This window comes from Ovis aries, chromosome X, assembly GCF_016772045.2.
Source record: "Ovis aries strain OAR_USU_Benz2616 breed Rambouillet chromosome X, ARS-UI_Ramb_v3.0, whole genome shotgun sequence".
Taxonomy (NCBI): Eukaryota; Metazoa; Chordata; class Mammalia; order Artiodactyla; family Bovidae; genus Ovis; species Ovis aries.
The window spans coordinates 13,599,760-13,612,307 of record NC_056080.1 but is presented as its reverse complement, the minus strand read 5'-3'; the positions used below and the strand labels follow the sequence as shown (position 1 = coordinate 13,612,307).

Below are 12,548 nucleotides of genomic sequence, written 5' to 3'. Positions count from 1 at the left end.
GCTTTAAAGAATGGGTAAATCTACTTTTCATTTCCTCAAAGCATGCTATCTCCTGATGAAAGAGGAAGGCATGGTTCTCCCACAGGGGCTGTGGATCTGGCAGTGAGTTTCTTGAGTTGTATGGAGGTGTAAGTGGTGGAGAGAACAGATCTGTGTTGGTGGGTTTTCTCTCTAGTGCAAAGCCCTGTGAGAGCCGGAGTGTCGTGGCAGGAAGATGAGATGGGGAAGCCCCATGGGTGATGGGCTAGATGATGCCCAGAACTCCTGTGGAGTAGATCGTCCTCTCTTAGTTGAAGCCTCTGAGCTAGTCCACCAATAAAGTTTTTTCCACTGAGGCTCTTTTATTTTTGGTGACTGGCAGGAAGAGAACCTGCCTGAAATAGACCAAGTGTATGTGCAAACGTCATGATAAAGAAGATGGTCATCTGTTGGGGAAAAGAGAATAAGTCAACGGGGAAAACTGATTAAGCATTCATAGAAAGAAACCAGTTTGGCTTCTGATCTCACACATCACAAGAAAATAAATGTGACATAGATCAAATAATTAAGTGTTAAAACAATTTTGAAGTGGAAAGATGCAGGCAAACATTTCACGTGACCTTTGCATGGGGAAAGACTTTCTAAGTTTAAAAGCATTGCAAGGAAAAGATTGGTAGAGCTGACCCATGTCAGAAATGCCACAAAAAAGCCAAAAACAAACTGGGTGACTTTTACAACTAACAGTATTAAGAGTAAATAGCCTTCATTTATTTTTTAAAAAACTGTCTCAGATAAATTGATAAGAGAAGCACCAAACTCCCTTGACCCCATGCCCTGCAACTCTATTTTCTCAGAGATGTCCAGTTTTTTTTCCCTTTTCTTTTTATTTTCCAGCAATTAATCCTTCCCTTCTATTTTTGAAGAAGGATGTATTGGGGAAAAAATTTAAATGTGTAACAATAGGGAATTTGTTAGGATGAGTTAACTTTCTAACAATAGGAGATTAGATGAATAGGGGGAAAAAAACGATATTTAGAGGACATAATGAGTTAGAAAATTGCCCTGTGGTGTAGTGTAATTACAGAGACCAGAAAAACCAACAACTAGCAGTAGACAAGGGTGAAGTTGCTCAGTTGTGTCCGACTCTGTGATCCCATGGACAGTAGCCTACCATGGACATAGGCTCCTCCGTCCATGGAATTTTCTAGATAAGAGTACTGGAATGGGTTGCCATTTCCTTCTCCAGAGGATCTTCCTGACCCAGGGATTGAACCCAGTTCTCCCACATTTCAGGCAGATGCTTTATCGTCTGAGTCACCAGGGAAGCAGTAGATAAGTTTGGGGAAATTGCTATTCAGTCACATTACCGTGTTGACCAGCTCATTTTTGGCCACATTGCATTTGGCCATAAACTTGTAGATATATCAAGAGCTGTATTGAAATGTCTAGACCTTTAGACCCACAATTTCACTGAGAAAGGAAAAAAATAGAAATGTGGTCAAAAATTTACATGCAAAGGTATCCATCAAAAGTTACCAATGATGCCAAAAAAAACCAAATGCTGAACATTAGGGTGGTGATCCAACATGAGAGTGAGGGTCCAGGAATAGATATATATACACTGCTTCTTTCTTTTATAAAATCCTGAAAATTTGCACATGTTACTCTAGAGTAATTTGCATAAGCAGCATCTAGTAAGATTGAGAATTCAAGTGCTTTTCCTAAAATAAAAAAAAAAATCACTCCATCATCAAAGGTTTGAAAATAGTTCTCAAAAAGATGTGAAAACACTTATTACAGCTCTGACATGTGACAAATTGCTGCCCCTTGGTTTTAGGGAAGGCCAGCATGGCAGTAGAATGAGCTGCATGCAGGGATAGATGGGAGGTAGTTATTTGTGGAAGGAGCAGTGGCAACATGAACAATATTTCATCTTCTTTACCTCACTTATACATAGCAAGCAACATAGCAGGCACCTTTCTTTTTCTTGGGAGGACATACTAAGTCACATGGCTTCCATGTGGAAGTAATTTCATCTCCTAATTAAGATCACATTTATGAATAAAAGCAGAGGAAGGAAACCAGCTTAACACGGGAATCATACCGAAAGCCAGGGCAAGCAGGAGGTCTTTGAAGGCTGGAAAATGAAGGTAGTTGAGGTTCCAAAGGAAGTGGTTTTGTAGACCGTGCTTTGTCTTGGTTGTTTTGTGGTCATTATTGGAGTGGTGTCTTAGGCTCATTTAGGGTTTAATTCCAACGTATTTATAGAGAAAGAGAGACAAGGCTTGTCTGGATTTGGTAGCACCCCTGTTGTTAGTGGTTAGCCAGAATTTACCCTTAACGTCTCATAAAGAGTTCTGTTACTTCACTTCTAGAAGCTTTGCCTTCATGATATTTGAACTGTAAGATTTTAAGCTATTGGGCTTTTAAAATACAGACAGAACCCTTTAAAGATAAGTTTCCCAAATGCTTTAAACAGACAATTAAATAATGAAAAGAAAGGCGAAAGAGGAACCATGTGGGATTTTAGTACCTGTGCAGGCAGTGTTAATCAGGACCAAAAGAGCAAAAGGATGATGACAATAATTTCTCTGATAGAATTTAGGTGCGTTAGTTTGGTTCATGCCGAAACAGATTTATGGAGAAATGTTTTATTTTAGGTTGCCTTGAACCAGTTATTTTAATCCTATGGAAATAGATAGATTGAGAGCAAAAAAGAATGATTTGTGTAAATAAATTTTCATTCTATTTTGAGGGTCTATTAATAGTTTAATACTGCATATGAAAATAAACAAAAGAGAACACAAGAGTATGCCGAATGGCAATATTCTTTATGGTTGCAAATCAGCAGTGTGTGTGATGGAAAAATTAAGTCCAGATTTGCTCAAAGTGTATTGGAGGCTGGTGTTACCATCCCTGAGTTAAATGAAGAGAAATTACATTTGGTATTTCAACAGAGCTGCCATAGAAGATCAAAATTTTAAAAAGCAAAACCTACCTGCTTTTCAAAAATTCTGTGTGTATGTGTGTGTATATTTATCCATATATATGTGTATATATATATATATATATATGCATACACAGATTCATAGGAACAGCTTTCAAATTGAGTTTCATCTCAGTATGGATTAATTTAAATAGAATAAGGTACATACAGGTTTTGGGTAGTTGATTATTCAAGAAGTGTTATATTGAAACTGTCAATGATCTGATTTTCAGTACAAAGAGACTAGAATCAGAATCCGGTTTTAAGCTGTAGATGTTGTTAAAAAAAACAAAAAAACTTCAAAATGAATTTAAAACTTCCCTGTAGCCCTTTTCATACTGTGAGGTTGTAGGATATATTTGTGGCTTTTCTAATGGCCCTCATTCTTTGTTTTTTGTAATTTTGTAAATTAATACATAAGTACAGAATTCTGTGTCTATGTGTATACACACATATCTGTGTCCTTGCAGTATTAGAGAGAGAGGAGCTACTATTTGGAGAGGCAGTATGGATTAGGTTGAAAAGCTAGAGGCAGGAAGAAGAGAAGAGCTAACCAGGAGGGCAAAATAGATGGCTGAGGTTGGGGGCAAGAATACCACGAGTTAACCAGTGGCACCCCACACAGTCCCCACAGCCCTCGTGGCTCTCCCTTGCCCCAGCCACCTTCTCACTTCTCTACAGCTCTAGTCTGAGAAATCAGAACAGAATTTAAAAAAATTAAAAAGTGGGGGAAAAAACATTAACTTTCTGATTCAGAATTTCAGAGCCAGAAATACATTTCAACCTCAGTGAAGTCTCAACATCAGATTTTCAGATGGAGTGAACTAAGCCCAGAAGAAGATAAAGGTGTTGCTAGTCACCAGGAAAAGCAATACCAGCATCAAAGCCTCCTGGATGACTTCTATGTATACATTTTGGGAGACTTCTAGTAAAAGTTAAACCAAGAGCCTCTTTGTGATTCGTGTCTTTGCTATTGTCAGGGATACTGCCTTGGCCAGGAGGCAGAGATCAGAAAAGATGCTTGAACCAAGCAGAGATTCTTTTTTCTGAAAGAGAGTAAAATATTGCCTCAGAAGGGGAGTCATCTGATACTAAGTGAAGTTTTCCCTTGATCTTTTTAGGAGTAATTTTAGAAGTCTTCATTAGGCAAAACCAGATCCTTTCCAGATGGTGCCTTACACACCTCATGAGGCTGGAGGATCAAATCTGTGTCCCGCGGGTGCTGCCCTTGTTTCATGTGTGTTCCAAGCTCCTCAGATTGATTGGGAATCTTTGGCCTCAGGTCACCCTTGATGTCACAGGTCTTTCTTCTTTCATTTATGTTCCCACAGGGGAATTTGCCTTTCCAGTCTTTGAAGCTGTATGGATGCAGCTTGAGCTCCTAAGCCACGTAAAAGCACCTACCAGACCACTTGAAGCCCAAAGCTTCAATTCATGGGACTTTTTCAGGGAATAATCTTTTGATAGCATTATTTACAATTCTCTTCCAAAACTTAATCACCAGACATACACTTGGGCCATACCTAATCACCTGTCTTGAAGAAATGCATTTTGCTACATGTTGGTAAAGATAGTGATGAATATACTATGTATACTATAAATAAATTTATTATTATACATGAGGTTTTTCATAATGAAACATCATTTGGTAAATTTTATTGAACACCTACTATGTGACAGGCCCTGTGCATTGGCTCCAGGTGAAAAGGGCAGAAAGATGGCCATGTCCTCGTGGAGTTGACAGTGCAAAATGATGCCCTTATTAAGGATGGTAAAGGGCTCTGGATTCTATCTTGTGGTCTATTTACACACTGTGTTTCTATTGAGTGTAAATATTTGTTAAAAAATACAACACATACACAGAAAAGTACACAAATCATGTGTATGACTCAGATGATTTTCACCGAGTGAACTCATCCATGAAACCAAGAAACCAAATACTGCCAGGCTCCAGAAGCCCCCTTTTAAACTTCATTCAGTTACTGACCATCCCAGGGTAACCACTTTTCTGATTTCTGATACCATAGACTAGTTTTCCCTTGTTTTGAACTTTATAGAAATGGAAGCCTATGTTTTATGTATTTATCTATTTGGCTGTGCCGAGTCTTAGTTGCTACATGTGGGATCTTTAGTTGCAGGATGTGGGCTCTTGTTCCCCGACCTGGGACCGAACCCGGGCTCCCTGCATGGGAAGCTGGAGTCTTAGCCACTGGACTGGAAGGGAAGTCCCCAGAAGCATATGTTATATGATCTGTGTCTGTTTTTGCTTGTTCAGTACTATGTTTGCGAGATTCATCTGAGTTGTTGCATATAGTTGAGTTCATTCATTCTCCTTGCTGTGTCATAGTCCCTTGTATATTGCAGTTTACTTATCTTTTCTCTTATTAAAGACATTGGGAATATTTCCAGCTTGGGCAATCACCGACATTGTTACTATCAAGATTTGAGTACATGTCTAGCAGCAAACATTTCTGTTGGGGATACACCTGTTGTATTGGAATGCTGAAATTATTTATACATCCATCTGTAGTACATACTGCCAAGCAGTCTTCTCAAGTGTTTATATCAAGTAATAGTCCTACCAGCAATGTATAAAAGTTTCAATTACTCCACATCCTTGCCAAATTTGGCATTATGTACTTTTTCATCTTTGTGTGTTTTTTAACTTAAAAAAATAAGAACAGAACCACTGGGACTTTGTGACAAACAATGAAACATCATAAAGTTTATGGCAACAGTGATAATCCCTTGGATTTGGGGCTGTGTCAGTGATTCGGAATGGCAGTATATTGAATTACAAACTGCTGAACTGTTGATGGAATCAAAGCCACTGTTTATACTGAAAAATCCTGCAAAGGTTGGCCTTTCTTACATTTTGAGTTGTGGCTTTTTTAGACCAGCAATGTTGGACCACCTTTTAATGCAAGAGAGCCAGATTAGAACAGATATTTACAGGCTGTGCTCTTTGAATTTCAAAATGGACATAGCTTTACTGAGACCTGGAAAAGAAACATACATTTGATATGCGTTAACCTACCATATTCAGGAGAAGACAAGAAGTGAGAAGGTGGAGAAGCTGTCGGCCATTGAACTGTTGACATCAGATCATATTTGAGAAATGGCTATAGGGAGACAGCTGCCATGCTAAAATAGCTTGTCAACAATATTGTCAAGCTAGGAGGGTGAACTTTTAGACTGAGACCCTCAGGAGGTGGGTATATTGGTAGCCCATCATGCCCACTTTAATAGCATCTTCCAAGAAGGAGTTTTAAATATAATGGATCCAGGCCCTAGGCCCATGACAGTAGGGACCAGCTCAAGTAAAGATGAACCTTATTCTTGGAAAGATGCTGATGATTTCCTTTTTCTTTTCAGTCCAAGATTTACACTTACACACCAACCTTATATTTGGACTTTAAATTGGACCAAGGAGCGAAGCATGTGCAATCTATTCCTAAAGGTATGATGGATTCTGGGGTTTAGTAATCATTTCAGGGTGAAAAAACCATAAGGGCCACTTTCTCTGGAATGGGTTTGTTTCTGAACCTCAACACAAAGTTCTATGAACCTGTGTATGTTTCAGTTCAGTTCAGTTCAGTCGCTCAGTCATGTCCGACTCTTTGCGACCCCATGAATGGCAGCACGCCAGGCCTCCCTGTCCATCACCAACTCCCGGAGTTCACTCAGACTCACGTCCATCGAGTCAGTGATGCTATCCAGCCATCTCATCCTCTGTCGGCCCCTTCTTCTCCTGCCCCCCAATCCCTCCCAGCATCAGAGTCTTTTCCAATGAGTCAACTCTTCGCATGAGGTGGCCAAAGTACTGGAGTTTCAGCTTTAGCATCATTTGTTTAATTATGTTTAAATGAGCAAAGAGTACTTGAGCTTTTCAAGTTAAGAAAATCAGGAGGAATTCATAGAATGTTAGGGCCAATCCGCTGGGGCCACCCCTCATTTCATTGGTGTGAACACTGAGGCCCAACAGATTCATTACTTGCTCAAGGCCATGTAAGGACTTGCTGGACACGACAGGACGTTTACCCAGGTCTCTTGACTTCCCAGCCACTTTTGACTCACAATTCCGGGAGGCAATCCAACCTGTGTTACTTATGAACAAGTGCATTCTTGATTAAGATACAGCTTTTGTTATGGAGGATTTACTTATAAGTCACCATTTAAATCCAAAGAACAATTAGAAAACTCCCAAGTATTTAAAGCCAGTTTTATTTTTTAAAAGGGCCACCCCTGAAGTCATTAGGTACGGTATTAACCTTGGACCCATTCTTCTCTTTTTTGTTTTTTTCCATTCTGGCTACTTTTAAGCTCAGAAAGGTTTTTTACATGAATGCAATTAAACATGTGCCTTACTTTTTATAACAGTAAGTGTGACAGCACATGTGCTTTAAGTTTTAATGCTGTGGGTTTTTTCTTTTATTTTTTGAGTTTGCTTCCCTCACAACCCTTTCCCCCTCCTCTCATCTACCCATAGCAGTATCCTCTCTGTATCCTAGATCAGGAGTAGTTCAGAGATAATCCTTGAATAAGATCTTGCAGTATTTTTCTCATCACTTACTTCTATACACGTATATGTACATGTAAATGTACACAAATACAAGGTTTTGTCCTTGTTTTACTAAAATGAAATCATAAATTTTTGCATCTTGCTTTTGTGACCGAACCTCATGGAAATTCCTCAGGATCTGCTCCTTTGGCTTTGAACCCATTCTATGCCGTGGGTTGACTACAATGCATTTCGCTCTTCCCTCTCAGCAGGTGCTCTCCTTGTTTCTAGTGCTTGGCTACTGCACACTGTCTGCAGTGAACATTCTTGTACCCATGTACTTCCTTAGAGGGGTTGTTTTGTTACAGTAGGTTTCCAGGGATGATCACAAGGCCTGTGCATGTTTAATTTTAAAAGTCTGGCAGATTGCAACCCAGAAAGGCACTCCTGTGCTCCAACAGCAGTATATGAGACAGCAGTTTCTCCATGAACCTACCAATACTTAATGTGTGTGAAAGTGTTAGTCGCTCAGCCATGTCCGACTCTTTGTGACCCCATAGACAGTAGCCCACCAGGCTCCTCTGTCCAGGATTGTCCAGGTAAGACTACTAGAGTGGGTTGCCATTTCCTCCTCCAGGGGATCTTCCCGACCCAGGGATCGAACCTGGGTCTTCTGCATTGTAAGTGTATTGTTTATCATCTGAGCCACCAAGGAAGCCCCCGTGGTTCATGTTAATGTTGACTCTGTACTTCACCACTACTCTATATATTGCCTCATAAGAGAATATGTATCTGTCAGTTTACAAAGCTATACCTCTAGATTATTTTGGCATTATGGATTTTAAACAGAGTTGTTTCAAAGACGTTTTGGGACACATACAAGAACAAGTAGCTTAGAAATGCATGTTTCTCATCGGGTCCCTGTAAACTCACTTTAGACAAGCCTGTTACAAACCTAGTTAGGATGCAGACAAACGTGTCTTTTGCAGTATGTCACTTTCAGTTATAGTGTATTCTCCGCTTGCCCCCCATATACACTCATCCATGCTTTCATGTATTAGCTGACAGATCTAAAGTTTGAAGCTTCCATGTCCAATTCCAGGCAAACAATTTAGGTATTATAAAGCAGCACTTCTTATTTAATAGTTCTGGCTGCCTGTAACCCAACATAAAAGTGAAAGTGAAAGTCACTCAGTTGTGTCTCTTTGCGACCCCATGGACTATACAGTCCATGGAATTCTCCAGACCAGAATGCTGGAGTGGGTAGCCTTTCCCTTCTCTAGGGGATCTTCCCAACCTAGGGATTGAACCCAGATCTCCTGCATTGCAGGCAAACTCTTTAATCCAACATATTGGTTAGTAAAATTATACTGTATAAATTTCAATATCAAATCATTCAAGTCAGGGTCACCTTTTGTCTTTTTAAACCACCTCCCTGGATCAAATTCCATTATAAAATCCAAGGACTGTCTAAATTTATTTTATTTGAGAGCTGTGTTTCATCAAATATTCCTTGAAATTGTAGCCCATTGGCTACAATGGGTCTCATTGTGTTTTGGCTCCTCATCGTGTTTTGTTTATAATATTTTGATTGTTTTGTTACTCATGGTAAAGGGATTTGACGTGGATGTCTGGGTTATGTTTGGCCTTTGTCATAAGCTTTGCAATCTCATTAATTTAGACTTTGTTGTACCGTAACCAAACTAAAGGATAGAAATGAAGGCATGCACTGCTGCCATCCCATTTCTGACACCAGGAACATGCTTATGTCCTGAGGGACATCCAGTTAAGGCAGACTGGTAACATTTCTCATGAGTCAGATGAGGTTTTATCTGAATTCCTTCCCACGAATAGTATTGGAATCAATTTTTACCATCTCTTTACTTCCTTTGGGCAAGGCACGTTTCTGTAGAGTTGTGCTAATCTTGCAGAAAACAGATGTTTCATGCAGTGATGATTTAGAAGGCAGTTGATATCAGGAATTGAGCTAGATGGTGCATCTCTTACAAAGAATCCAATTTGTCGAATCTCTGACAGTACCAGATTCTTCTCACATTAGCCACACATTTTTCATGTTAGTTCTTGGCTCAAATAATAATAAGTAGTCATGTTTTTTTGTTTTGTGTGTGTGTGTGTGTTTTTGCAGTGACTTTTACCATCTCTTGCAAAGCAGTGTGATTTCCCTTGCTATAAACTGACATCCAGATAACACTGTTTGTTATCATTAATTGAGAAGGTCATAAGTCTATATTTCTAGGAAAATATCAGTCTTTTCCAAAAATCTTGTGCCTTCTGGTCCTCCTGTCCCCTTTGTCTTCTCACTAACTGCATCACAATTGGGCCCTCAGTACCCACTCTGTTTATTTTTCCGTCTTCCTTCACAGTATCCCTGCTACTAGATATTTAAAAGCATGATCTGCAGTGTTAAAACTGGAGGATTGTTATGGTACAGAAAAACTTCATTTCGTAAGCCCTCTTTGCTTCCCTCAACTTTTAGCCTTTCTTTAGTGTATGTGTGACTCTTCAGACTGGAAATGCAATGGGCTCCTTCCTTGGTAGCTCTAGCTCTCAGTGGACCAGAGGGGGCTCTCTGGTGTCTTTTGTCTCAACCCCTTAGATGCTCTTTTGTGGAATCTGTGGAAATGAACTGGAAGGATTGGTCCTAATAGCTTGAGGACAAAAATCACTTTTTCTTCGCTGGCCAACCCTCCACCACCTCTTTTGCTGTACTGGTGTGGTGACACTCAGAAGGGACATCTCGGTGGTGGTTCATCTCTTTATGACTCACCATTTCTACTGTGGTCGGGACTATGTGCAGGAGTGTGCACAGACACACGTAGGACGGATGCTTCCCCTAGTAGTCCTAGCTTGGGAAGCATCCTGGGAAACTACTCTGGCAAATCAAGCAAAGGTCTTGGTGGTAAGGAACTAGCAATCAATCTGGGATGCCATCAGGTCTACGCCTGGTGCATCTCCACCCCGCCTCAGTGGTAGAACCGGGAGGGATGAATAAGGCACCTATGTTGGTAAGGGACAGACTAAATCTGACCAAGGAAGGAAAGCTTCGGTGGAGAGTCTGTCTACGTCCCCATCTAGAGCAGGGAAGGATGCTTCCGGTGGAAAAGAGCCACAGCTGTGGATGCTGCTTTTTTCTCTTTTACAGATTGGAGCTAGCAGTTCCAAAATCACTTCTTTAAAATATATTTTAAAAACTGGAACAAGTTTGATCCCCAGAATTTAAAAAGACACGCCTGATCTTCTGTGATAATGAATGGCCACAGTATCCTTTGGAAGATGGAGAATGCTGACCTGTTGAAGGATCTCAATTATTACTGTTTTACAACTAGACTGGGCTTCCCTCATAGCTCAGCTGGTGAAGAGTCTGCCTGCAATGCAGGAGACCTGGGTTCAATTCCTGGGTTGGGAAGATCCCCTGGAGAAGGAAATGGCAACCCACTCCAGTATTCTTGCCTGGAGAATCCCATGGACGGAGGAACCTGTCAGGCTACAGTCTGTGGGGTTGCAAGAGTTGGACACAACTGAGCAACTAAACACATATATACATAAGTCAACAAAATTTCTTAAGAGAACATACAGCTTATCCTATAATTCTGTAATAGCAGAATAATGGCTGCACAAAGATGTCCACATCCTAGTCCTGGAACCTTTGAATGTGTTACCTTACGTGGTACAGGGGATGTTACAGCTGTGATTAAATTAAGGATCTTGAGATGGGGAGATTAGCCTAGGTAATCCAGGTGGGCTGATGTAATCATAAGGGTCTGTATAAATAAAAGAGGAAGATGGGAGTCAGAGTGAGAGAAAGATGTGACTATCGAAGCAGAAACAACAAAAACTGGTTAGAACCTACTAGGCCTAAGATGGTAGAAGATTTGACTTCCACTAGAAGGCTGAGCGCCGAAGAATTGATGCTTTTGAACTGTGGTGTTGGAGAAGACTCTTAAGAGTCCCTTGGACTACAAGGAGATCCAACCAGTCCATTCCAAAGGAGATCAGCCCTGGGATTTCTTTGGAAGGAATGATGCTAAAGCTGGAACTCCAGTACTTTGGCCACCTCATGCAAAGAGTTGACTCATTGGAAAGGACTCTGATCCTAGGAGGGATTGGGGGCAGGAGGAGAAGGGGCCGACAGAGGATGAGATGGCTGGATGGCATCATGGACTCGATGGACGTGAGTCTGAGTGAACTCTGGGAGTTAGTGATGGACAGGGAGGCCTGGCGTGCTCCGGTTCATGGGGTCACAAAGAGTTGGACATGACTGAGCGACTGAACTGAACTGAACTGAGACCCTGAGCTTCATTACATGCTCATTATAATACATCAGCATATGCTAACTGACACACCCACAGGTGCCATGACAGTTCAGAGGCTAACCATAAAAGGCCAAAAAGTGAGTGGTGGCCCAATCTTGGAAATCCCTACCCCTTCCCCCAAATAGCTTGAATAATAATCCTCCCACTCATTAGTGTATGAAGTTACCCAGCCCATAAAAACTAACCAAGCCTTACCCCAGGGCCTCTCTCACTTTCTGGAAGGACCCAGAGTCTGTCAAGGAGTGTGTATCTCCCTGAATAAATCTGCTTTCACTCTGCTTCAGCTCCCTCTTGAATTCCTTCCTGCCGGAAGATCTGGGATGTGACCATTCTCTCACACCCTCTTCTCCTGGGTATAGAAAATCATATTCTCTGGGTATAGAAAATTGACTGGAAGCAACCAGTTAGGGGCTATTTCTCTCACCTATATGATTTTATCTGCAAAAGAGAAGAAAGAAATGAAATAAATATGTCAATGTATATGTTCCTTGTTTCATCTTTTGTGCTTTTCTGAACTAAAAAATTAAAAGCATTGAAAATAAAAACGCATCTCTAAAGTTGAGAGGGAAAGGGATTAACAATGCTGTCATGACAGGACACATCAAACAAATCCAAACTGAGGGGCATTCTACAGAATAACAAGCCTGAGAGTAACACTGAAGCGTATACATTACCATATGTAAAACAGACAGCCAGGGGGAATTTGCTGTATGACACAAGGAGCTCAAATCCAGTGCTTTGCCACAAC

At 40.7% G+C, this 12,548-nt stretch overlaps 1 protein-coding gene across 6 annotated transcripts in view; it reads left to right on the top strand.

Moving 5' to 3' along the window:
- PIR (pirin) overlaps positions 1–12,548 on the top strand; it is a 98,428-nt gene that overhangs the window by 53,840 nt on the left and 32,040 nt on the right. For all 6 annotated transcript variants that reach the window (XR_009598908.1, XM_004021931.5, XM_042242291.1 and 3 more), the window contains one exon: positions 6,341–6,425. Coding sequence is in view for 5 of the 6 variants with exons in the window: in XM_004021931.5 (XP_004021980.1) it covers positions 6,341–6,425 (85 nt within the window). In the remaining variant the exon portion in view is untranslated. The remainder of the gene's footprint in view (positions 1–6,340; positions 6,426–12,548) is intronic.